The sequence below is a fragment of the Grampus griseus genome (assembly GCF_964374135.1).
Source record: "Grampus griseus genome assembly, chromosome: 13".
Lineage (NCBI taxonomy): Eukaryota > Metazoa > Chordata > Mammalia > Artiodactyla > Delphinidae > Grampus > Grampus griseus.
The window spans coordinates 80,225,049-80,252,744 of NC_139007.1; the positions used below are offsets into that span (position 1 = coordinate 80,225,049).

The window sequence follows — 27,696 nt, forward strand, 5'->3', positions numbered from 1 at the left end:
TGATGAGTTATTTTTGTCTTGCTGCTGTTGAGGCCCAGGGCATGCTGCCCCCAAATATGTCTCAGTGGCATATTGATTATTTTGAATTAAAGTTACTTGAGAAACAGTCAGTGAAAAAAATGATATATAAAACCCACTATGGGGCTTCCCTGGTGGCGCTGTCTCAGAATTGTCTTTGTCTCTGTCTCTTGGCAGTTGGACTATGATGTGTGCAATTGTGGATCTCTTTGAGTTTATTATACGTGGAGTTTACTGAGCTTCTTGGATGTAAATATTAACATTTTTTTTCCATCAAATTGAGGATGTTTTCAGCCATGGTTTCTTCAAGTGTTCTTTCTGCCCCTTTCTCTCTTTCCTCTCCTTCTGGGATTCCCACTATGTGTCTGTCAGTGTTCTTATAGTGTCCCACATGTCTCTGAGGGTCTATTCAGTTTTCTTCATTCATTTTTCTTTCTATTCCTCAGAATGGATAATATCAATTGATTTAACTTCAATTTCATGGCTTCTTTCTTCTAACAGTTCACATCTGAGGCGCTCTGGTTAATTTTTCATTTCAGTTATTGTACTTTTCAACACGAGAATTTCTATTTGGTTCCTTTTTATGATTTCTACCTCTTGATATTCACTCTTGGGTGAGAATCATTCTCATACTTTAAGTCTTTAGACATGGTTTCCTTTAGTTCTTTGAACATATTTATAATTGTTGATTAATGTCTTTGTTAAATAGGTTCAAAATTTGGACTTTCTCAGGGACAGTTTCTATTGACTGCTTTGTTTTTTCTTCTGCATGGGCAATACTTTCTTATTCTTTGCATGTCGTGTATTTTTTGTTGAAATTTGAACATTTTATTTTACTTATTTATTTTTGGCTGCGTTGGGTTTTTGTTGCTGCGCATGGGCTTCTCCCTAGTTGCAGCGAGCGGGGGCTACTCTTCGTTGCGGTGCGTGGGCTTCCCACTGCAGTGGCTTCTCTTGTTGCAGAGCATGGGCTCTAGGCGCATGGGCTTCAGTGGTTGTGGCACGCAGGCTCAGTAGTTGTGGCTCGTGGGCTTAGTTGTTCCACAGCATGTGGGATCTTCCCGGACCAGGGCTTGAACCCGTGTCCCCTGCATTGGCAGGCGGATTCTTAACCACTGCTACCAGAGAGGCCCTGAACATTTTAAAGAATTAAAATGTGGTAACTCTGGACATCAGATTCTTGCTCTACCCCTTCAACCTGGGTTTTTTGTTGGTGTTTGTCTGTTTAATGGCCTTCCTGAACAAATTCTGTAAAGTCTGTATTCTTTGTGTTGCCACTGAAGTCTGCTCAGTTAGCTTAGTGTTCAGCTAATGATTAGAGAGATTTCTTAAGTGCCCTGAACCAGTAAGTCTTACACCCTTTGCTGAGGGGCTCTGTGTGTGTCGAGACACACCCTCAGTATTTCAGCAGTTTACAACTCTGACTCAGCTTTTAACTCCTGCTTGTGTAGATCCTCAAGGTCAGCCAGGGATGAGAGATAAGGGCCTTCCCAGGTCTCTCCTGGGCATGCAAACAGCCCTACAAAGCACCCTACACATATAGATTCCCAGGAATATGCTGAAGCTTTTCAAAACCTCCTGTGGACATCACATTCCTCAGATTTCCTTGTCAAGTTTTTTGGCCAGCCTCCTGTTTGCTCCAACTGGCATTTCCACCTCAGGCAGCTGTGATGTTAGACAACTACTGCTGATTATTTATTTATTTTTAAACAAATGCCCTGGTGTTGGGACTTTCCTCACCGAGCAAGCTCTGAGTCAGGTCAAATAAAGATAAGCCCTGTAAAAAGACTTATCCAGGGAGCTAGCCCCCAGACAGGTCAAATACTGACAGTTTTCTAGGGATATGGCTTTTCCGGAGAGCTCTAGGGCATGTTTTGCTCCCTCCAGTGGCTGATAGGCTGCTTGTTTTCTCAGTTACCGTGGTTTTGAGTCTGTTGGTTTTCAAGGCTATTGTGGAGCTGGGAAGAATGAGATGGGAATAGGGCAAGTTAAAATGCCACAAAGCTTACTCTTCTGTGATTCAGCTACTGTTCTTGAATAAATACTCTTAATTGTTGCAAGCCTTTGGTTAATTTCCAGAGTTCTGAAAATGTTATTTTTTTGACAATTTTTGCCTGTGTTCTCATTGCTTTTATGGAGGAGCTGAGTTTCAGAGGTCCTTACTCCACCATTCCAGAAGTGCTTCTTCCATAAACATTAATTTCTGTACTGTGCTGTAATGTAATCATGTATTCAAGAGCTGATGAGGAATATTCAATTTTGGCCCCAGACTGCTGTGCCTTTTGAGCTATCTATTGTTTCCTGCCTTTCTTCTACCTTTTTTTTCTTATAAATGTTAGCCCACGGTCTTCCCATAGCAGTCCCTCTCTCCTTGTCAATATGCTACTTCTAATACGCTGTGGGGTTAATAAACAGCCCAATTGGGTAGCAATGTTAGAATAGCTTTAGATGGTCCATGGCAAAATGTGTGGACTCGGACACTGTGACTGCTCAGAAGTCACTTTGGCTTTCTCTCTCTTATGCTCTAAAAATGAGGTTTCTAGATATCTGAATTTAGAAGAAGTGAGTTGGTGATGTCCAAATCATAGGAGATAATAGTCCCACAATACTCCTTGCTGAGTCAGATTATATCTATAGTAGGATACCTAATTTTGGGTAACATGTTTTAAGATGACTTTGACCAAATAGGAATTTCAAGGTAACAGTAACCAGGATGGAGAGTGAGTAGTTCTAAAACTATGCCGTACAAGGAATAATTGGGAACAGTGGTGGTACTTCATTGGGAGAAAGAAAAACTTGGAAAAAAGAAAAAACTATTGGAGTACAGGACAGTGCTGGTATGGTAATAAAATTATTCTGTCTCCCTCCACCATAATCATGCCAATTGATTACAGGTTATAAACGAAAAAGAATAGGTTATAATGGGACAGATTTTGACTCAGTATAGAAGAGATTTCTCATAATGAGAACTGTCAAACAATGTAATTGACTAAGTATTTACCATAGCTTGAGCCTGGGGAGACAAAACTAAATAAGATAGAATCACTATTCTAGGGCAGCTCATAAAGGGAAAGCCCCGTCCTTAGTGATTAAACAAAGACTAAGTGACCACCTGTTAAGGATGCTGTATTGGATAGAAGACTGGAGTACATACAGCTAACGTCCATTCTAACACCACCATTTTAAGGGTCTGAGGTACAGGGTGGAGTCTGCTGCAGTCCCTGCAGAGCTGGCAGATGACTTTAGGGCAAGATAAAATATTCAGTGTGAGTCTAGAGCAGCAGTCCCCAACTTTTTTGGCACCAGGGACTGGTTTCGTGGAAGACAATTTTTCCAGGGATAGGGGAGGTGTAAGATGGTTCAGGCGGTAATGCGAGTGACGGGAGCAGCAGATGAAGCTTTGCTTGCTGGCCCGCTGCCCACCTCCCGCTGTGCGGCCGCTTCCTGACAGCCTGAGGACCGGTAGTGATCCGCGGCCCAGGAGTTGGGGACCCCTGGTCTAGAGTCTCCAAGGAGTACAATATATTTCTGAACTCTTTGTCTACCAAGGTCTCTTTAGGGTCATTAAATTATGTATGACGTTGGAGGCAAGTCAACTTTACTTTAGGGATTTACTGACACCTAGTGGTAAAAATAGACATCAATATAATCCAAAATGTTAGAAGACCATACACACAAGTTCATTATAAATATAAAGATGTATAACAACAAAATGTGTAATTTACAAAAGTTATAAATGCACATTGTGATAAAAATGTATTAATGTTTCAAATTCTATTTTCAAAAAGAATTTTAAATTCTTTAAATGTTATATTTTTATACTGAAATTTCAAACTTCGATACCTTGATTGATTTTATTTATAAGCAAACCTATAACACCACTACTGTATCTTTTAACTCATATATTTCATTTATGCTATTTTCATGGTTTATGAAAAACAGAAAAATATCACCTAAGCTATCAATTTATTAAATTTTAATCTGTAAGTTGAAAGCACTAAAACAGAAAGGTTAATATGCTCTAATTCAAAGGGAGAATTAGAGACATCAATCCAATACCATTAATAGTAGTTTTTCATGATAGTGACACCTGATCTGTAACATTTTTGTTTGGGTCTCTGTGAACAAACTTGGAGAAGCTTGGAGAAGGCTGGTTCTGGTTAGACCTAGGAGCTACGGCTAAAAAACAATAGGTGTTAATTGGGCTATGGGGAAATCAAACCCATATTTGGGCCTCTTCAGAATGCCTTTATGCTAAATAAACTGAGATAAATGGCTATGGCTACTGAGCTATAGAACACATAATAAAACTGTGATTCACCCACAACCAAAAGAGAAAAGCAGAATGGAACAGATTTTGCATAGTAAATAAAACATATGAAAACTAAAATTATAGATAAAAAATTTAGCTGATGTGGTTAATATGTTTTAACAACATGACAAGAAAATGAAAGTTTTTTAGGTTCGAAGAAATGAGTACCATTAACATTCGGATGGTTATGGTACCATAACATTTTGATATGATATGCAAAATGCCACTTCTCCCACACCCATTATGAGTTTTAAAGGAACTATCATGTCCAAATACTTTTTCCTTCTGCAAAACCTCCACTCCCCTACATGTTTTCAAAATAAACCACAGTCTGATAAAACAGTTCTTTTTCCCAACTACAGAGGCAAACCCCTTATGCGTGGCGAAGAACTCAGGACCAGGCAGTCTGGCTCTGGTGTCTGCTTTCAGTCACCACCATGTGATGCTCTGAGTGACTTCTCAGCCCACGCCAATATTCCTCAGCTCAACAGAAGTCAGAATGGCTTAAACACCATGATACCTACACTAGAGAAAATCACTTCTACCTTTCAGATCTATTTCAGTGATATGGGAATTTTTGTCAGGGATGACAATCTCTATAAAGTTCTTACATATTATCCGTTTTATTACTATTTAGCTTCTGTTAGCTTAGTGTTGGTTGAAAATAGAAAGGAACAGGACTCGTAAGAAGAGTATTAGCAAATGTGAGCACAGCCAATTTAAAGTTTCCATTCAGTATTTTTTCCTACAGATAATATATAACCGGCTTCACGGGACAGTGCCCTAACTCCTCAACTATTTTTTTTCTCTCTAGGATGGAACAGGATGGCAGTTAAGCTTAACCAACTTCAGTGTGGGGTCTACAGATGTAGGTATATTTAATAAACTGAATTAACTTATGGAATTATAGAGCTCAGAACTGGATGTTTAGCAAAACATCTGCAAAGTGTTTAACGGACTGGCTTACTGTAAAGGCAGGTTAGAATTGTAGAAGATAATCAACCTCAAATCCATCCAGAAAGCATTCTTAAAATTGTGGGTATTGAACAACCCATAATAAAAGTGATCCACAACAATCCCAATTAAAAAAAATTTCCTGGTCTTACTACCAAAATTAGTATTTTGTAAATTTTAGGAGGATCGTAACGACTTTTTAACAAGATGGAACTAACCCAGCAATGAATGACAGAAGTGATTCCAATTTTTAAAATGCTGTTAATGCAATAATTTATTTGAAGTTATTCTTTGCACCTCACAAAGGTTCAAGGTTGTTCAGAAGAAAGTATAGTAGATTAGAAGGAAGGAGATTGGGGCTCCAGCTTTCATCCCATTACTTACTAGGCTTGTCACTTAGGGCAAATCACTTAAAACCCCTGAGCTGTGGTTTCCTCATTTTACCCCTGCTTCACTCAGCTCTACTGCTAGGCAGCCTCCTCAAGGTGCTCCACACCCAGAAGGCACTCAGTGAATGTTTGCTGGCTGAACAAACCAAAGATTGATTGAAAATGAAAATAAAAATATTGTCACATACACCGCAGAAGTTGCTCTGAGGTTAAAATGATGTGGGGTTATAATATGTGGGGAATTAGCTTGAGAATCATGAAAAATGCTATAGAGACATACAGTGCAGTTCATTTTACAAATGGAGAAAGATGTTCTTATATATTTTTAATACCTAATTTAAAAAGAAACTAAGGTTGGGACTTCTCTGGCAGTCCAGTGGTTAAGACTTCGCCTTCCAATGCAAGGGGTGCAGGTTTGATCCCTGGTCAGGGAGCTAAGACGATACATGCTTTGTGGCCAAAAAACCAAAACACATAAAACAGAAGCAATATTGTAACAAATTCAATAAAGACCTTAAAAATGGTCCACATCAAAAAAAATCTTTAAAAGAAAAAAGAAACTAAAGTAAGTGTGTTAATAACTGCAAGCTATTTCAAATAACTTATATATTTATAAATATTTATATATATTTATAAATATTATATATTTATAAATATTCTGAGAAAAACAGACTATATCTACCTAAAGCTTCAGAAGACTTCAGTGATTAAAGATTCATAATTTCAGAAATAAAATATCTGTGATTTTCAATAGTGCAGGTAAATTCACCAGAGAAGTTCAGATTAAAAAGTCAAATGGTAATTCCCTATAACAGTCATACTAGGTAATATCTTACCATATTTTAAAAAGAGATTTATATGTACTAATGTTGAAAGGTCTAAGATATACTGTTAGGTGAAAAATGCAAATAACACATCCCATATACTTCCAGGTGTTCAAATCTATATCTATAAAAATATTTTGAAAAAGGCCTGGAAGGTACACACCTGATCGATGACAGTGGTCGGCTCTGAGGAGGGACTTTTAGCTTTATTGGCATTGCCTGAAATTTTTTAATAGCAGGAATGTGAAAAACTAGATGAGAGCATATTACTAATTCATAGAATCCCTTGAGCATTACTTGAAGATTGAAGATTGAAGGGGTAACTATCTGTTTAATTTTATACAAATATGGGTATACTTCTTGGTCTTTGCAAGGAGAGAGCACTATAGCTTTCAGTTACCCAACATTTAGGGATTCTTGGTTAGAGTAAGTTAAACAGTTTTTCTGCAGAGAAGAAAAGCTCAATGGCTGACAGCACTGATATCTAACATTAAATAGCATACTTACTAAAAAAAGAACGAAACCACAAAACTAAGGAAAAATATATTAGCTATATATAGTGGTAATGGGAAGAGTAAGTAAAAATATATTAGTTACACAGTGGTGATGGAAGGGCTAAGGAAAAATACATTCATTAGTTATATATACTGGTAATGGGAAGCTTGTAATTAGACATAATTCTCATTAGAGTTATAATATAGCTTCTAAATAGTCTACTATTAAATAAAGTTTCATTTTAAAAATTAGTTTTATTATTTCAACGTATTTGATTTGCTCAGTCCATTGGACAAGAAGACATGTTGACTAAACACAACCTAGCACATAACCTGAGGGGACTCACGCATCGTTACCTGATTGCTCGCAAAGCTGACTGGCTGCTGCTGGGTTCCACGGCTCCGAAGCTCCCCTCTATTGCAACAGTTCTTCACTCCTGAAGGATTTCCTCATTTGTTTGCTCATCCTCTTCTTCCATAAGCTTCCTGTCTTGGGATGACACTCTCTCCATATACATTGCATCATACGGTGTTCTTTGCAGGGAGTCTGTGTCTGGAAGTGGCCTCTGTGCCTGTGATGCACCGTGATCCTGGAACTCGTAGCCCACCGGTGGGTCTCTCATTCCTCCAGGACCACTGAGCCCATCCTCAGGTTTCAGAGAAGAGTGCCTGTCCTCCTTACGCTCATACAGACTCAGTCGTTTCCCAACCACCTCACGGATCAACACTGAGAAATTATAGGTGCAGAAATCACTGTGATTTTTCGTATTTTGGTAGTTATAATGCTGACTTACAGATGAGTACAAAATATTCACCAGCCCTCGTCCCTTCCCTGTATCATGACCTTTTATATAAAGTCAACATACTTACCTTCCGTGCCACTTAATGCGCTAAATATGCATTCTAGTCAATGCCCGTTTTAACAGAATATAACTTATAAAGTAATGACAGAAGATATTAATTCTGATCAAATTATACAAGAACCAAAATTAATATTGAGGGTAAAACTATGTACCTTTGTTAATATAACTGGTATACTGAAAATTTAAGAACCAAAACTTTAAAATATCTTTCTTCTATATATTCTTTCTACTGAAAAATTTCAGAGATGACTTTCAAATAATAAAATAAAAGAACTTACTGTCAACCACTGTTCTTCCAACCATGCTGCGCTCCATGGCTTTGTCAACTTCATTCATTAGCCATGGAAGGAATCCTATCTCAATATCTGTAATTTAAAAAGTTAACTTCATTAAGTGATTTTTAGGAATCATTATAGATTGGAAGAATTTGTGTTTTCCCCTAATGTTACAGATACATCAATATTGTTTTCTTATTATAAAATGTCAAATAGACTCATACAGCATCACTTTTGTTGTTACCACATTCTCTATATATCTTCTGGTCTATTTCTGTTCAATTGCAGTAGAAACAGTATTTTTAGAACTATGAGGCCTTCCTTGGGGTCAAAGGTGTTAGAACTGACTTTATAGGTGCAATGTGAGATGAATCAAGGAGGCGGGGGGTGGGGATGGAAGCAGGGGGTGTGGAACTGGGAGCAGAACTCCAAGCCAAATGCAATGCAAAGCCAGGACTGAGCAATGCTGGCACCTCCACCTGAAGCCCAGCTGAAGCCTGGGGACGACAGAAGCTGATCAAGATTCAGAGGTAAGGGTCAGAGGGCACCTAAGAAGGCCATGTAGAAATGGGTTGGAAACGAGGTGTTTCCATTAGTGATAAATTTGTTCAAACTGAAATGGAAATCTACTCTATGGTATAAGCCTTTAAAAAATATGGTCCCTGGGCTTCCCTGGTGGCGCAGTGGTTGAGAGTCTGCCTGCCGATGCAGGGGACGTGGGTTCGTGCCCCGGTCTGGGAGGATCCCACATGCCACAAAGCGGCTGGGCCCGTGAGCCATGGCCGCTGAGCCTGCGCGTCCCGAGCCTGTGCTCCGCAACGGGAGAGACCACAACAGTGAGAGGCCCGCGTACCGCAAAAAAAAAAAAAAAAAAAAAAAAAAAAAGGTCCCTTACAATATACATTTTAATGTTTTAAAATGGCTTTTTTGGGGGGCGTTTCTGGAGGTGCAGTGGTTAAGACTCTGCACTTAAACTGCAGGGGGCACAGGTTCGACCCGTGGTTGGGGAACTATGATCCCACATGCCGTGCGGCATGGCCAAAAAAAAAAAAAAAGCTTTTTTTGGGGGCAGGCACCTAATTGTTATTTTTCAATGGGTGACAAGAGAGAGTGTGATAGAATATATATTCACTACTATAAAAAGTCTTAATCTGAAGCATGAATCTCCTTTGCAAGCTTTTAAATGATCTATAACTGACTTTTCCAGCAACCCATGAACGCAGAAAAGGTTGCTGGCCTCTGTGACTAACAGCAAGAGGCCCAGCTGGACCCCGGGAAGCTGGCAGCATGGCAAGGGCACTGGACCTGGAGTCAGAGTCCCAGTCAGTGCAGACCTAAGCACCCCCCGAGTGTCCAAGAGCAATTCAAGTTCTCTGAGCTTCAGTTTCTACTTCTGAAAAATGGGACTTAATCTGCCATACTCCCTCCCTCACAGCCCTTTCGGATGGGCCAAATGGTATCATGTGTGAAAAACATGACAAAAATTGCAAAGTACAATAGAAATGTAAACTAATAATATTTGTCTGTAACCTGACCCTTATGTATTGAATTCAGTGTGTCATCGGTGAAAACTGACATGGCTAATATCTGCCCTCAGACAGTATTAGCCATTTGAAATAGGACCTGTGTACAAAGCAGCATGGATGTAAGTGCTTTTGAACCCGAGGAAGGAGGGCGGCAGTGAGAAAGTGCCAACTCTTCCCCTCCGTTTGGCCACACCAAGCTGAGGAGAGTGGCTCTGAGGGGATGCTGGGAGATGGCTAACAGGTACGGGTTCTATCAAGGCAGAGACCAGGTTGGTTTGGTTGTTGTTGAAGCCTCCAACACTTAATACAATGCCTGGGATAGTATAAACACCTCATTACATAACCTCACTAGCTGTCCCCAAAGAGATTTTGATTGGAATAGGAAGTCTACTGAGAAAAACTTAGCGACTACTACTTACACATATAGATTACATATACAACTGACCCTTGAAGGACATGGCGGTTGGGGCTGCTGACCGCAGGCACAGCCAAACATCCGCGTATGACTTCGCAGGCAGACCTCTGTATCTGCAGGTCTGCATCTGCGGCTTCAACCAACCACGGGCTGTACTATGCTGCAGTACGTATTGGGTGAAAAAGTCCGCGTTTAGGTTTTATTTACATTATGACGTTTAGCTCCTAAATGATCCTCGTGTCACACAGGAGGAGACTGAAGGTCATAGAGCTTAGTTAATGATAAAACTGGGATTCAAGCTCAAGTTTTTGACATCAAGTCCGTATTTCTTTCTACTATCCAATATTGTTTCTCAATGAAAGTAAACATCCTAAAATCAAGATCTTTATAATGCACCTCTTACTAGTAACAGTTCTTTCTTAAAACAACTGTAATTGATTTTAAAATTTGTTTCAGAAAGATTCCAATTCAAAATAAAAATGGGCACGCGATAAATCTGAACCATGAAGAGGATGCTTATTGTTAGACAGTTAATCTAACAAAGACCTCCACAGACCTCTTTCAACAGGATCATAAAAGTAGCCTGCATCCCTGAGGCTGCTGAAAACAGAAGGGAGAAGGTCGGCCAGGTAACGCTGTGCAAACGCTCGGGCGGCGATTTTCTGTGCAGTCTCCTTATGCTTGTGAACCACCTGCCACTGCTGCTGCTTACGACGTTCCTGCCCAGAGAAAAACGCCACCACAGGTGGTTATTCAGCTATTACGTCTTCCCCAAATGCTGACTCTAGTGAGCGGGAAGAATTTGGACTTATATTTGTATCCAAAAATGAACAGCGAGGTGTCTATTACCAGTTCAGGTTTTTCATCAAGATTTTAATGAATTTCAACAGCTAGGTAGGTACTGAATTCAGAGGAGATGAAACTTAAGGTAAAATTTGTTTCCTGATCCATTTTCAAGTAAAATAATTTCAAGACATACATGTTTGACTGTATGGCTGATATCAAAGAATAATAACAGTTATATGTATTTTTAATTAGTATTTTAAAGTATTGCTGATATGAAAATTACAGTTGCTTAGATATCTTTGATTAAAAACTTGGGCCAATAAGTTATCTCATTTGTAATGATTCTTTGAGTTCATAAAGTTCAGAAAATTATAAAACCTCTTTTTGTTGTTGTTGCTTCTTGTAGCTCATATGAAACCTCTGAAGCTAATGAACTATTCTCTACTCCTATGTACAAGTGGGAACATTAATATATTTTCTAATTAAATCTATTTTCAAAGTTTAAGCAAATATAAATCTAGATGATTTGTAGACTTCATTTTTTAAAATATATTTCCTAACAGTAAATAAACAAATTTAACTTTTTTTTTGATAGGGTCTTCACCAATTATTTCAACAAAGCTAATTCTGTCAGTGTTCATTTTATAATTGTGAACAAATAATCCTGCATTTGCACAATCTTTACCATCAGCCCTATGCTCTTTACACAGTTAATTATTCACTTTGGAGGAGAACTGAAAGTCCATTTGACTAGGTTTTGGGTAAAATGTCCCGACAACTAAGCTATTCTGCGTGGTAAGCTAAACTCTTTGAGCCCGTTCAGGTGTCTGGGAACTCCTTCATCATCTATCCAGCCAGTGTTTAATACAGGGTGACAGTTTTTGCCAAACCCAGACAGACTCTTATCTAAAGATTACTGAGCCTCGTGCTTCCTAACTAGAGGTTTCTGGCATATTTTAAAAATTGGATTCTAAAACTTTTCTTATTAAAGGTTCTAAAAACCTATAATCTAGAGAAATATTCTATAAAGACCCCAAGTATAAATATTTTATAAAGACACAAGTAGTAGACTCTACAGATGTGGAGCAAGGCTCACCACAGAGAATAAGATGCAGAATTCTAGGCAGATCTTCTGCTTCTTACCGCCCACCTACCCAAAGATACGCCACTTTTTCCTGCCACCTTCTCTGCCACTGACTTGGGGCAAATTCACGTTATTTCTTTCTCTAGCACTCTTGATATTTAAGAGTGCCTTTCACTGGAACATATGTAATTTAAATTGTTACATTTAGGAACTTTGGGAACTCTGTGTAGGTACATTTATGTAAAGTGGAATTTAAAAACGTAATTCAGTCCAGGAAAGATCTGTGATTTACAGGAGAGACCTGTGATCTACAGGAGAGACCTGAGCAACAATTACTACAGGTCTTTTTTATATGTTTGCAAAGATCTTGAGCTCTGTTCATACTACATGTGATTTTGAACATAGTCTATTAAATAACCAAAATCTAAGAGAGAAACTAAAATTCTATACTTTTTCCTCTCGGTGTCGTCTCTCCCGCTCTTCAAGTCGCTGAACTTCCGCAAGCTCGACGTTGCGTAACTCCTCATGTACGTGCTGACGGGCCTGCAGGTTCGCCAACTCTTCTTCTTCCATTACTTCCAGAAGAGACTGCTCGATGGTCTTTCCCACCAAAACTTCTAACATTGGTTTAACTTCAAGATCAAAGTCAAAGAGCTTAAACACACAAAACAAAGCAAGTTTAAAATTGTAATCATGAACCAAAGGCTCAGTGAAAAAATATCCGGAAGAGTAGCAATAACAGAATACTATTTATTGAGTGTCTTCTGTGTGCCAGACACTGTGCTGGTGTTTTATTTATGGTTTCTGATCCTCAAAATAGCCTGAAGGGCACACAGGCTGTTTACAAGCAAAAAATGATTGAGTCTAAGTTATAAAAAGACCTATGCAATCATCAGAATGAACCTCGATACTCAACAATTTTCAGATAAAACTCTGAAACCCAAGGGAAATGTCCGTCTTTCTTATTCTCTGCCTTTTCTGCTCAGTTTTTACTGGTCGTTTTGATAACGGTTTGAAGAACAAAGGAACAAGAATAACGGATATTTTGGTGATTCATCTCTAGGATTTCGAGGCAAATATACCCTTCTATGTAGGTTATGAAAACTTAATTTCCCAATCTCAACGACCGTACTTTCAAATTCCTTCAAATCTTAAATCTCACTGAAGTCATTATGTACATAAGGACTGCCTTCTCTTCTTCAATTTCATAAACTGGCCTATTTATGCATTCCACACTGATATGAAAATGTAATTATTTCAGGATTATTTTCCTAACATAGATCATCTTCATAAAATTTATGTAATCTACAAGGAACTAACAGTGGAACTTTTTATACCAGAGATATTACTTTTATTTGGTACAAATCTACCTTAATATTCATATATTAAGCAAGTATGCAAACGCACAAAAATTAAATATGTAAATATTCTAAAAACATTTCTAAAAATTTTTATTTCTGAACAGCAAAGAGGGAAAATGAGATCATGGTATTTAAAAACATGCAGACCTACTAGAGAATGGACTTGAGGATACGGGGAGGGGGAAGGGTAAGCTGGGACAAAGCGAGAGAGTGGCATGGACATATATACACTACCAAACGTAAGGTAGATAGCTAGTGGGAAGCAGCCGCATGGCACAGGGAGATCAGCTCGGGGCTTTGTGACCACCTAGAGGGGTGGGATAGGGAGGGTGGGAGGGAGGGAGATGCAAGAAGGGGTAGGATTGGGAGGGAGATGCAAGAAGACATATGGGGACATATGTATATGTATAACTAATTCACTTTGTTATAAAGCAGAAATTGACACACCACTGTAAAGCAATTATACTCTAATAAAGATGTTAAAAAATAATTTAAAAAATAACATTTCTGGGTAGCTCAGTATAAAACTATTATAGATAAATTTGGAAAGAAATGCAGTAAGTAGAATCTTCTTGACTGTGAAGTGGTTTGTATTCATGTTAAGCTTTTAAGTAAACCTAACTTCAACTATTTATAAAGAAGATAGAGGGAAGTCCAATAATGTACTATACCTCTCCTTCTAGAATTTGGGTGGCCACATCTTTGCCAGTTTTGGCAGGAATAAAGAGCGGTGTTGGTGGTTTGTCCAAAAATGCATCTGTTTGGCATTCCATATCAACTTCTATTATGCGGTCAGCAATTTCTTCAAGGTATAATTCTAAGAGAACACCATATACATTGAGTTTGAAATTCTGGTCTATTCCAAGTATTTGAAACTACAGTCCCTTCAAAATAGAATTGAATGGATCAGAAAACAAGTCTTGGAATAAAAGTACTCAAATGTGGGGTTCAATTCACATAGTGTGCTAAGCGTTTTTATAATATTTGGAAGACTATAGAGTTACTCAGGCTAGAACATTAATTAAATGTTGAGAAAGCACTGTGCTCTGTATTTGAAAACAGAACTAAAGAAGAGCATGAAACCATAGATGTACGTAAGACACAAAGTATAACACAGGATGCAAAGTTAACGATCCATTTATTTAACGAGTCCTAAGATAGTCAACTTATAAAGATTTTAAAATTCCTGGATATTTAAAAAAACTATGCACCATGTCACTGTGTTACCTGATGTTCCCTCTAGCCTACATATTATAAACAGACATATGAAACCAAATTTCACCTTAGGAATAATTTATATGAGGCAAGGGCAGTATGGTATCACGCAAAGAACATGAGAATCGGAGTCAGATGTTGAACACAGAACCCAGCCAAATTACCTCCTCTTTGGGCCTCAGTTTCTTTATGTGTAAAAGGGCTCATAATTATCAGTCACATGGAGTCTTTGTAATAATAAAGGAGATACATAGGAAAAGGACCTGGGGTAGTCTCTGAGATATAAGAAATACTCAACAAAAAGTACCTGCTATTCCATCACTTAATATTCTGATGGTATAAATAAACACTAAAATTTAGCTCTCTCAGAATTACAACTATGTTGGCTAATCACAGACATATACTCATTCTACACTTGGCCTCAACGTAGGGAAAAAACACGGAATGGTCCTCTTCCTTTCATCCTTATTATCCAGAAATATCTCAGATGAATCTACTCACCATCTTGGCAGGGTGCAAGGTGAATGCCGAGTAGTTACACTGGTCCAAGGAGAACACCAAGTACTGTTTGACTATCAAGATTCTATCAACAACACAGCTAGACCCTATAGATCTAGGTAAGCCTCCACAGCTGACAACAGTCAAACAAGAGGAAAAGCCTGGCACTAGCCTAGGAAAGCCCAAATGGCCCTGGGGAGTAAGCAAAGCGAATGGAGAACAAAAGGAGAGACAAGAAGAGGCCATGGTGAGAGAAGTGGGGGACTCAGATCTAAATGGGTTTACTCCCCTCAAAAGACAAAACACCAGAATAAAACTAGATTGCTGTCCTCTCCTGTTGGTCCAACACTGATTCATGTTGGGCTATAAAAGGTAAGAAATAATGCCAGTTTGAGAATAGAATATGTGAAAAGGGCTAAGAGAGAACTTAATTTGGTCATTAAATTCTTTTTTCAAAAACCCCATCTCATACTTGCAGCCATACCCAATATAATAATAATATATAGTCTATGAGTTTGTTTAATGAAGGGACTTCTCCTACCATGTGACTGGGGAAGTACTGGACAGCATAACAGACACATAAATAATATAAAGGCCAAATAAAATGAACTGACTTAGAAAACCAAGCACACCCAGGAGCCACCATGCCAATGGCGGGCCCACATACCTGTCTGTACATCTACATGCTTTCTGCCTTCCACGGGTTCGGGCGTTCGTGGTCTGAGCTCTTCTTGGGCTCGTTTTTTGGCAAGAGCCCTCCTCTTAGCCTGCTGCTGTCTCTGAATCTCTGCAGGATCGGGCTGCTCAGGCTGAGTGACAGAAAAGGCTTCTAAAATTTAGAAAATATTTCTCAAAGCATATAGGACTGCTGTTCCAAAAGTGATTCCTGGATGGTATAAAAGCCTCTGTCAGAGAATGCCTCTTGATTATCATCAGTGACTTGATGATTAAAAATTTATTTGAACTTTGTCTGGTAATTACAAAGGTATCTGACAAAACATATAAAGTAACTTCAATTTATGACTTAATTAAAATGGGTGCAGAATCCCATCTAATAAATTGTTTTTCCTCATTCAAGGATTTTTACCATGAACTCCTCTGGGGCCTAGTAAACCGATACAACCACTCAGTCACAGTAAATTTTAATGTGTAGTTAAGAAATTGAAAAGCGCTCGAATTTTTTAAAAATCTGATTTCATGGACAGAATTTCCTTAAAAACTATATTAGCTCACAAAGAAAATATCCTCAGTCCAAACGAAGCCTGTCCAAGTGCACAAAATAGTAGCTAAGGGATTAAAAGTATAATTATTCACAGTAGTCCTGCAATATGTGGCAGTCCTTGATTTCATACTCATATCTAATTCTGTAGTCCTTCTCTATAGCTAACTTATCTTATCTCAAGGTAAATATGAAAAGAAAAGGAGAAATATAAAAGTACTTTACATGAAAATTTTTAATATTTAAAATTAGACTTCTAAAAACATTTTAATTGAAATTGTAGTTTTTTAAAAAAGAAAAAAGAAAATTACCTATAATCCCATCTTCCTAATACAATGGCTACTGCTACTGAAATGCATACAGTGTTTGTGAAGTTGTGGTGATACCATACACTTTATACTGTTTTCCTAACTTAACACTACCTATCGTAAATTTTCCCCATATTCACATTATATAGTGGAAAGAAGAGCACTGGCTCTGAAGCTCAAATTCCAACTCCTTAATTTATTAATTACTAGGATTAGTAAAGCTTGGACTAATAACCCACATTTTCAGATATTCAGTTTTCTCATCTGTACAATGGGAATAACATCTGTTAAGTTTTAGATTATAAGGAACAAATCAGATGATAATGTAACAAGTCTAACACAATACCTGTCATAGAATAGCTCTTCCCTTACATAGTTATCATTTCCTTTTATTATAAAATAACCACCAAAAAGAAAGAAATATCTTTACCAAAAAGAAAGAAATATCACCTACAGTTTTATTTTTCTAATACAATTACTAATATCATTTTGGGATTCTTCAATGGAGGACTTTTCCTTTGTATAATGTGTATATTCTACATTATTATAAATATCATGCTTGATTTATTTCTATTTTTTAATGTAATAGAATTATAAATGTCAGCCTTGAAAGATTTAGGGTAACAGAAATACAACAAGTTCATTTTAGAAATGCATTGCCTAACTTAACTGTTTCAGATCTAGTTATAATCTCTTTTTAAAAAAGTTTTATTTTGAAATAATTCACAGAAATTTGCAAAAATTGTACATAGCGTCCTGTGTATGCTTCACCCAGCTTCTTTCAATGGTGACATCTTATACAATTATAACAAAATATCAAAATCAGGAAATTAACATATAAGATATTAACAGATCTTACTCAGTTTTCACAATTTTTACAGGCATTGATTTGTGTCTGTGTATATTATTCTATATGATTTTATATATAGATTTGTGTAACCACTACCACAATAAAGATAGAGACCTATCTCATTGCCCCAAAGGAGCCTCTTTTATATTTCTCCAAGTCCCACCTTCAATTCTGTTCTCCATCTCTAGATTTTGTCTTTTTAAGAATGTTATATACAAGGAATCATTCAGAATGTAACCTTTTGAGATTGCCTTTTTTTCACTAAGCATAATGTCCTTGAGGTCCACCCAGGTTATTACCTGTATCAATAGTTCATTCCTTTTTTAAAAAAAAATTTATGTATTTAATTTATTTATTTTTGGCTGGGTTAGGTCTTCGCCGCTGCACTCTGGCTTTCTCTAGTTGCTGCGAGCAGGGGCTACTCTTTGTTGCGGTGCACAGGCTTCTCATTGCAGTGGCTTCTCTTGCTGCAGAGCACGGGCTCTAGGCGCATGGGCTTCGGTAGTTGCAGCACATGGGCTCAGCAGTTGTGGCTCATGGGCTCTAGAGCGCAGGCTCAGTAGTTGTGGCGCACGGGCTTAGTTACTCCGTGGCATGTGGGATCTTCCCAGACCAGGGCTTGAACCTGTGTCCCCTGCACTGGCAGGCGGATTCTTAACCACTGCACCACCAGGGAAGCCCTCATGTCTTTTTGTTAGCAGTGCTTGATTGCATGAATGTACCAGGTTTGTTTAACCATTTACCTACTGAAAGACACTTGGTTTTTTCAGTTTTTTGGCTATTATGAATAAAGCTGCTACAAATGTTCATTTGTGAACAGGTTAATATGTGAACATATGTTCCCATTTCTCTGGGATAAATGTCTAAGAGTTAAATTGTGGACTTGAATGGTAAGTGCTTGTTAGTTTTTATAAGCAGCCACTTAACGATTTTCTAGGGTCAATGTACCATTTTACATTTCAAACTGCAATCTACCAGAGTTCCAGTTGCTCTACATCCTCACAAGCACTTCATCTTACTATTATTTTAAAATTTTAGCTTTTCTAACAGGTGTGTAGTTACATCATTGTGGTTTTAATTTGTATTTCTCTAATTTGTATTTCCCTAATCTTGGTTTCAAGACTTTTTTTGTTTTTTGCTTTTGGAAGTTTGATTTTGATGTGTCTTGGTGAAAATTTGTAGGTTTATGCCTTTTGTCAAACTCGTGGAATTTTCAGGCACTATTTCTTTGAGTATTTTTTCAAATCCCACACTTTTCCTCCTTTCCTGGGACTGAATTTAGATATTTTGTTATTGATCCTCAGATCTCTGAGGCTTTTTTGGGGGCAGGCGTCTATTTTCTACCTGTTCTTCAGACCAGGTAATTCCACTGGTTTGTTTCTGTATTGACTGACTGTTTCCTATGTCATCTCCAATAAGTCCATCTGAGAGGTTTTTATTTTGGTTATTGTATTTTTCAGTTCTATATTTTCCATTTGGTTCATTTTAATCTTGTCTGTTTCTTTGCAAAGATTTCCTATTTTTTTCCATTTGTTTCAAGAAAGTTCATAATTGTTCATTTTTGATTGAAGTATTTTTATGATGACCACTTTAAAAGTCTTGTCAGGTTACTCCTACATCTGAGTCATCTTGGTGTTGTCATCTCTTGATTGATTTTTCTCATTCAAGTTGTGACTGTCCTGGTTCTTGGTACAATTGAGTGATTTTTAAATTGTCTTCTGGACATGTTGGGTATTATGCTGTGAGACTATGGGTCTTAATCGTTTTAGCAGGAAGTCACCCCTTTTGTTTTAGTGCACAGGTGTGAGTGGAGAGGAAAGTTTACCACCATGCTGTGAAAGCAGGGTGCCAACCTGCATCACCTCACTGGTGCCAGGTGGGGGTGATAGTTCAGCTCCTTGCTATGCTCCACTGACACTAGCGTTGGAGTGTAGGGGAGTTGAGTTCTGGCTAGCACTGCCTCTTACTACCTTGTTCCTCCTTGTTGCCGTCAGGTAGGGTTGAAAATTCAGCTCCCTCCTGGCTCAGCTGATGCCACCCCAGAAAAAGTAGGGGATCCATTTATACCATCTCTTACCACCTCACTGCCCCGGGTGAGGTGGCACTTCAGCCTCCTGCTCTGCCCTTGTTGACACCAACTCCATGGATTAATCAGAGGACTGATTCGTATTGTTGCTGTCACGTGGAGATGTTAAAAGGCCCAGCTCTCCACCTTAGCCTCACCAATGGCCATGTGGAGGGGCAGCGCGGTTTATCCACTGGTGTGTGGCTGGAGGAGGGCTACAATGCTAAGGAGGTTTCTGTTGCACGAGGCCACCCTCTACCTTTGGACAGAGGGAGCAGGCTTTTCTTAGGGTGTGCCAGGTTGCAGGGTGTTCGTGGTTGCAGGTTGCAGGCTTCTCTGGCACTCTGGGATATGTGAGAGGCAAAAAGAAAACCCATGGACTCATTGCCATGTTGTTCAAGTCCAGAGGCTCCTAGCCAGTCCACTTTCTTCTTTCTACCTTTCAGAATCTTCCTGTTTGTTTGTGGTGCTACATCCAGGGTTTTTTAGTTGTAAAAGGAGGAATAGGAAGGAATTGGTGAATTCCTACATGTCTGGAACTGGAAGTCTGAGTATACTTTTAAAGTGAGGTGTTGATGAACTGACTAAAGAACTAAAAAAAAATGTACCAAATCATCATAATATTAATTTTTTTAAAAAGGACTAAAAAAGCAGTGATTCTCCATTCTACTCTTGTTTGAGGTCTGGCAGTATTCATTGCTACTCCCACAGGAAAATGCTGGAACATGTCTATATCGCATGTTTGAGCTATTGTTTCTAAATGCGGGCCCCTGAACTGGCTGTACCAGAATGGCCCAGGGAAGTTTATTAATACTACATACCCCTGTGTCCAACTTTTGGAGGTTCTAATGCAGTAGATGCATGGTATGCTGAAGCATATATATTTTTGAGTTTTCTAGGTGATTTTGATATATGCTGATTCAGAATGTCTAACATCCCATACATCCCATGTGGTGTTAAGCATTTATATGTCAAATAGTGTTTACAAGTTAACTATATTTCATTTCTGTGCCAAGAAATCATTCTTTTTTTAAATTTAATTTTTTTAATACAGCAGGTTCTTATTAGTTATCTATTTTATACATATTAGAGCACATATGTCAATCCCCAAGAAATCATTCTTAATATCACACTATATCTTACTCATCTCTGTATCCTACATACCCAGCACAGGACTTAAAACTCAATAAATATTTGTTGAGTGAACTAAAGAAAAGAAGCATAATTCAGACTTTTTGATTAAATAATGATAACAGTATTGGAGCATGAGATAATTTAAACAAACCTAAATATATTAGACCAGTGCTACTGAAAGTGTGGTCCTCAGACTCGTGTTGTCTGTGAGCTATTTGAACTGGTCTATAACAATTTAATTATAGAAACTGAGAGTAAACATTTGGAAACTTTTAGAATAGATCTCCACAGTTTTATTAACCTAGTAAAAAATTGGGGTTTGTATTTTTAAAAATACTTTTAATTGTGGTAAAATACACATAAAATTTACCATCTTAACCATTTTTAAGTGCACAGTTCAGTGGCATTAACTACATCCACATTGTGCAACCGTCACCACCATCCATCTCCAGAACTCTTTTCATCTTGCAAAAAGGAAACTCCGTACCCATTAAATAACTACTCCCTATTCCCCCATCCCTGGCAACCACTATCTGGTTTGTATTTTGCATGTCTTTTTTTTTTTTTCATTTCATTTTTCTAGCAATTCATCTTTATTTTATTTCATAAATGTGTTAGTCTATAACAGATTAGAAATTAAAAGAAACAAAAATTGGTCCTTCACCACAAGAACGCTCTGTGTTATACTATTCAAATTATACTTACCAGTGGTACTGTCTGCAGAGCATAAGTGTTGCCTCGGATCACCCTTCTGTCATACATTATGTTTCCGTAATGCATAGGTTCTTCAGCTCTGTAAAAAAGCAAATTCTAAATAATGACTGTAATAGAGTATTGGTATCTATGAAGTCAATTCATTTTTTAAAATTGAAGTATACTTGATTTACAGTGTTGTGTTAGTTTCAGGTGTACAGCAAAGTGATTCAATTATACATATATATATATTTTTTCAGATTCTTTTCCATTATAAGGTATTACAAGATATTGAATGTAGTTCCCTGTGCTATATAGTAGGTCCTTGTTGTTTATCTATTTCATATATAGTAATGTGTATCTGTTAACCCCAAATTCCCAATTTATTCCTCTCCCCCCTTTCCCCTTTGGTAATCATAAGTTTGTTTTCTATGTCTGTGAGTCTATTTCTGTTCTGTTAATAAGTTCAATTGTATCACTTCTTTAGATTCCACATATAAGTGATGTCATATTTGTCTTTCTCTGTCTGAAGTCAACTCATTTTTAATAGGATTTAGAAATGAAAATATTTTCATTTAAGATGAAAATACTTTAATTGATTTTTTTTTTAGCACAGTCCATAAAGTAAGGAGACAAATGGAATGTTTATTATAAAGCCAGGTGCTTCACAGATATTATTTATTGCTCACAATAAGCTTCAAGTTGGGAATGATGGTTGCCATTTGACTGAAGAGAAAGTAGACCCAGAAAGGAATCTGACCAAGGTCACCTAGCTAGTGAGAGGTGGAGCTAGATTTAGGATGCAAATCTGTTAGACTACTTAACAAACCTGAAAAGAGCCCAGGTGAAATGGGACTTGCTCTAAAGGACTGAAAAAATTTTGATTCCAGAATTGAAAAGTTACATTAATAGAATCAGGCTTAAAACATAAGTTACATTTATTATTGTTCTTTAACCTCCAAGCTATTTTAAAATGATATTTTTAAAATATTAATAAAATTTTAACTTCAGAGGTCAGAATGATCAATAGTGAAAAATACACAGCTGATATTTTCATTTGAAATTCTGTAAACGATATGCCATTTGTGGTTATGAAACCAAATAGCGACCTGTACCAATAACAGTACTCTCTCAGAAATGATTCTGTTAGGGGTAGTAAATTGCTTGTTTACCACATACTGAAACCACTACTGGATAGCCTGGCATCATATTACTCAAAACCCAGACATGCTTCACTGCTCATCTTACTCGACTCCTGGACAGTGTTCGGCTCAGCCGGCCACTTCCCCGCTGAAGTGCTCTCCATCCCAGGCCTCCTGACACCACCATATTATTCTGAACGCTCTTCTGCTTTTTCTCTGACTCCTTTCTCAGCCAGGTATTTGCTAGTCACCCCCACTGAAGAATTTCCTCATGATTCAGCCTTCTCTTGTCCTGAGTTGACCTCATCCACTCTCAAGGCTTCACTTAATGTCCATATACCTAAAACTCCCAATTTTATCTTTAGCTCAGAACTCTCCTCTGAGCTCCAGACTGTGCAGCCAGTTGACATGCGTGATGACATCTCACTCAAATGTCTCAAAGGCAACCTCAAAATTGAACTAATTATCATTTTCCCACTCCAACTTGTTACTTCTGTAGTGTTCTCTATTTCATTAAATGGTACTACTAATCACCCAATTGGTTTAGAAGCCTGGGAGTCATCCATGACTCTTCCCTCTTCCCCATTTTCTACAACCAGCAAATCCTATTGATTCTACCCCCCAAATCTTTCTGGCATCCATCCACTGCTCACTGCCACCACTATCGTTTACTGGGACTGTTGCAGAAGTCTCTTAGTCTCTTAACTGTGTGGAACAACATTTCTTTCCAACATTTCTATCCACTGTAGCCAGTGATCTTTCAGAATGGAAAAATCCAATCATAATGCTTACTTGATTAAAGCCTCCTAGTGCTAATTAAAAGTGATAGTGAGGATAAATTTTGGTTTTGTTTTTATGATATCAAAGACAAAAAGAAAAAAAAGTCCATAACACCTATTGCTGGAGAGGATGTGGGAAAAAGGATACGTTTAAACATTTCTGGAGGAAAGATATTTTGTTCCATTTGTCTGTATTAAAAAAACACATGACTTAACAATCCCACCCTGGGAATCTGCCTCATAGATATATAAAAGCCAGTACATAAGGCTATTTACTGAAACTTCCTTCTTTGTGGTTAAAAACTTGAAGTGAACTTAATATCTATCAATAGTGGAAAATTTTAATAACATATGGTATCAGGGGATATCATGCTGCTATTAAAAATAATTGGAGGAATTTCCACAAAGAATTAAGTGAGTGAAGGAAGATGTTGAGAAATGTGTATGTTACCACTGCTATGAAGTAAAGCCCTTGTAGCTGTGTATGTGTATGTATATATTTATACACGTGTACATAAACATGTGAGCCTGGAGAAAAGTACAGAAGTATTCATTCAAAGTCATTAACATGGTTTGGGGGCAGGAGAGGGAGAGTAGGTTTGCAAGGGAAGGGGCTGGGGAATAAGGCTGTACTAAGAAAACCCACAGGCATGAGTGATAGGATAATTATTAAAAGATTAGATATGTATGTGCATGTATACATAAAAAAATTAGGGAAAAAAGGAATTAGAGCTTATAAAATAGGGGGAAGCCAACTGCAGATTAATGTGTGAAGTATGATTCTATTTTGGAAATAAACCTTCTATACATATGTGCATATGCTCCTGTATGAGTGAACAAGCAAGGAGGTGTGGAAGAATAAGATTTTTAAAAAATTTATTTATTTTGCCTGCATTGGGTCTTTGCTGTGCACGGGCTTTCTCTAGTTGTGGCGAGGGGGGGCTACTCTTCGTTGTGGTGCATGGGCTCATTGCTGTGGCTTCTCTTGCTGCGGAGCACAGGCTCTAGGCACGCAGGCTTCAGTAGTTGTGGTGTGTGGGCTCAGTAGTTGTGGCTCACGGGCTCTAGAGCACAGGCTCAGTAGTTGTGGCGCACGGGCTTACCTGCTCTGCGGCATGTGGGATCTTCCCGGACCAGGGGAGGATCGAACCCATGTCCCCTGCATTGGCAGGCGGATTCTTAACCACTGCGCCACCAGGGAAGCCCGAGATTGTTAAATTTGGTTACAACAAGAAAGTGGGAGTAGAGGTCGGTGGGAGATAATTAACTCTGCCTTTATTCCCCCTTATTTTGTATTCTTCATTTGCTTCAACAAGCATATATTACTTTTATAAACTGAAAATCACCAATAAGGATAATTTTAAACTGAAAAATCAAAGACATAATATAAAAGAACTCCTTCCAAAGGCTTGAATCAACAGATTACTTGAATATACCAATCAACTAACTTTATAAAAAAAAAGAAATTGTTCCTAATGAACCACCATTGATTCTTATTTCAACTGTTGGTGTGATTTAATAGGAAGGATTTGTAAGCAACCACTTAAAGGCACCAGGAAGTATTTCTCAAAGGAGTCCCTTTTAAAATTGAATCCTTTTATAATATAAATAATTTAAATTTAAATTTCCTTGTTTTGGCTTTCTTAAAGTGGTAGACATTTATTATAAAAGAAGTCTTGGGCCTCCCTGGTGGCGCAGTGGTTGGGAGTCCGCCTGTCGATGCAGGGGACGCGGGTTCGTGCCCCGGTCCGGGAAGATCTCACGTGCCGCGGAGTGGCTGGGCCCGTGAGCCATGGCCGCTGAGCCTGCGCGTCCGGAGCCTGTGCTCCGCAATGGGAGAGGCCCCAACAGTGAGAGGCCCGCGTACAGCAAAAAAGAAAAAAAAAAAAAAAAAGTCTTTATTGTCAGAATAAGATAATTATGAATTTAGACTCTGTTTGAAATAAGCATCAAGAGCTACACTGCTCCTGTTCAGTCATTAATTCAACAATTTGTGTTGAGTGCTACGTGTCAGGCAGAGTCTTAAGTGAACAAAAGTCACAAAGGTTCCTGCTTGCATGGAGCCTGAATTCTTGTAAAGTTCTGCTGATTCCAAAATTTGAGGCTTACGGCAAGAACTTTAAGAGAACCATAACATTTAACGCCCTTTCCAAATATGGATATTTGAATATTTGCAAATACTGATGAATGTAAAAGTACAATTTGGGGTCCAGCATGTTAGGATAACCTGATTCCTGTCCAAAGGCTGCTGTGTAAACAGCTTTAGTTGGCTCCCATTTTGGACACGCTATTGTGTGTGACCCCTTTTTTTTTGCTGTACGCGGGCCTGTCACTGTTGTGGCCTCTCCCGTTGCGGAGCACAGGCTCCGGACGCGCAGGCTCGGCGGCCATGGCTCACGGGCCCAGCCGCTCCGCGGCATGTGGGACCCTCCCGGACCGGGGCACGAACCCGTGTCCCCTGCATCGGCAGGTGGACTCTCAACCACTGCGCCACCAGGGAAGCCCTGTGTGACACCTTTTTACCTCAGTTTCTTCATTTGCATAATGGAGTTATAGACCAAGTTCACAGCACTGGGGACTACGTAAGAAAATGTCTGTAAATGCCCCTAGAAGGTGCTTGCATGGCACATAGTCGGCCAACAGTAAACATCACTTGACTCAAACTTAGTGAAATAAGTCGGTTCCGTCCACATGTTATCAATCATGCCAGCATGATTTCTTGCCCTTTCTTGCTTCAGTTCTCCACACCACGGGAGAGTTCTTTAGGGGAGGAAATTTTATATTTCGCAGAGCGTAGAAAAGGGAAAGCAGCATAGGCAGGTTTTGCCAGGGCGAAGGGGCCAGGACCCCGCGGCCCCGGGACGTGGGGGGGTGAGGGTGGGGGTGGAGACCACAGAGGGGTTGGTTGGCTCACTCACTGCTGCATCTGGTCGTCCCGGTAACAGCGGCGCCGGCCAGGCAGGGCCCGGGGCCGGCTGGTGTAGGTGTAGGTGGCCATGGCTGGAGAGGCGCGGTCCGTCAACGTGCAGGCCACGCCCAGGGTCAGACCGCTTCGCTTTCGGTGAAGTTCGGGTTCGAAGCAGGTGGCCACAAAAGTGTCGTGGGAGCCGGAGAGGTGCACGTAGTGCCAAGGGCAGGGATTCCGCGACGCAAGGAGACGCGGCAAGAAGGGAAGCGGGCGGGACGGGAAGTTGCCAGGGCAGGAGGTGGGAGCTACACTCGGCTTACTCGGTGCAGCACTGAGCCCGCCAGCGCCACCCGCACCGGTTGCCCAGCAACCCAGCGTTCCGGCTGGAAGCGGGACCTCAGGGAAGTTCCTGCTGGAGGGTTTCGGGGGAAGACCAGTGCGCCGGGGCATTTCCGGTCTTGACTCCGCCCACCCAAGTCTACCTTGTAGATGCACCTGCGCGTGAAGGAGGCGGGCGCGGCAGACCCCCGCGGAGGCTTGAGGAGGACGGCCGTGGTCCCCGGTCCCACTTTTGAGTGTGGCTTTGCGGGGCCTGTGTTGGCGCCGTTCTCCCAGGCCTCGTTCCTCGGGGGCCGCCCTCGGCTGCTTCTCCCGGCACTGACGCCGCGCCTCTACTTCGGGCTGTCCACCTACGGTCGCACACGCGTGGCACCCGGGTTCCTAGCTCTGTTACGTGCCAGGGCCGGGCCAGGGCTTCCCTGGTGCCTCCCAGCACCGCCACCTCTCCCGCCCCAGGGGCCGCCTGCCGCCGTCCTCCGCAGCTGGTCTGCATTCTCCGCCTTCTCTGCTTACCGCTCTGTTGCTAGTCCTACAAGGGACCCTCGGGCGCACGGAGCGTGAAGGCCTGCCCCACCGACGTGTCATTTTGGGAAAGGGTGGGCACTTTCTTGAGTCTTTTAGGCCCCCTTTGCCCTGAAGAATGAAGCATCATGGGGTGAGTCTGCCCTTAGAAACGCAATGGATTGGTTTTAGTACTGGCAATGTAAGAATATTGGTTTGTGTAAGTGAAGTTTAGGCATCCCTGAGCGATCGGTTATTTGCATTTGCGTTTGCGTTCTTCAATTCAGTTAAGTGCTGTGTGGATTTAAATGCAGGTTCTGCAACGTACTAGCCCTGTAACCTCTGGCAAGGTAATGTTTTTGTGCTTCATCTTGCTAATTTGCAAAATAGGGGTAATAGAATTTATCTCTTAAGAGTTTGTCATGAGGATTAAAAGAGTTAAGAGTAAAATACGTAGAACTGTATCTGGTAAATGATAAGGCATTCTATTAAGATCGAGATCCCTCCTGTGCTTTGAAGCTTATGGTCTAAAGCAGATGTAGGCATTGTATAAACACTAACATAAAGGTATATGGTAAATGCGAGAGGTAAAAACACTGAATGAAGATTTTAGGTCTGATCTCTTAATTTTGAGGTGGTTTCTGAATGGGCCAAAGGAGAAAGTGACATTTAAATTGTGTCTGATGTGCATAGAAACAGATGGACTAGAAGTGGGGGCTAGAGAAAGAAACGAGTTAAAGATGA

The 27,696-nt window shown here is 39.5% G+C and overlaps 1 protein-coding gene across 1 annotated transcript; it reads right to left on the bottom strand.

Moving 5' to 3' along the window:
* Window positions 1-7,275: 7,275 nt before the first annotated feature.
* On the bottom strand, window positions 7,276-26,562 carry RSPH3 (radial spoke head 3; the record flags this gene model as incomplete). The annotated part of the gene is made up of 8 exons (XM_082669270.1): window positions 7,276-7,718; window positions 8,133-8,219; window positions 10,627-10,789; window positions 12,391-12,594; window positions 13,973-14,118; window positions 15,682-15,823; window positions 21,296-21,383; window positions 26,123-26,562. The coding sequence occupies 8 exons, from the start codon at window positions 26,560-26,562 to the stop codon at window positions 7,423-7,425; spliced, it is 1,566 nt and encodes a 521-aa protein (XP_082525396.1). The 3' UTR covers window positions 7,276-7,422.
* Between the last annotated feature and the right edge of the window lie 1,134 nt (window positions 26,563-27,696).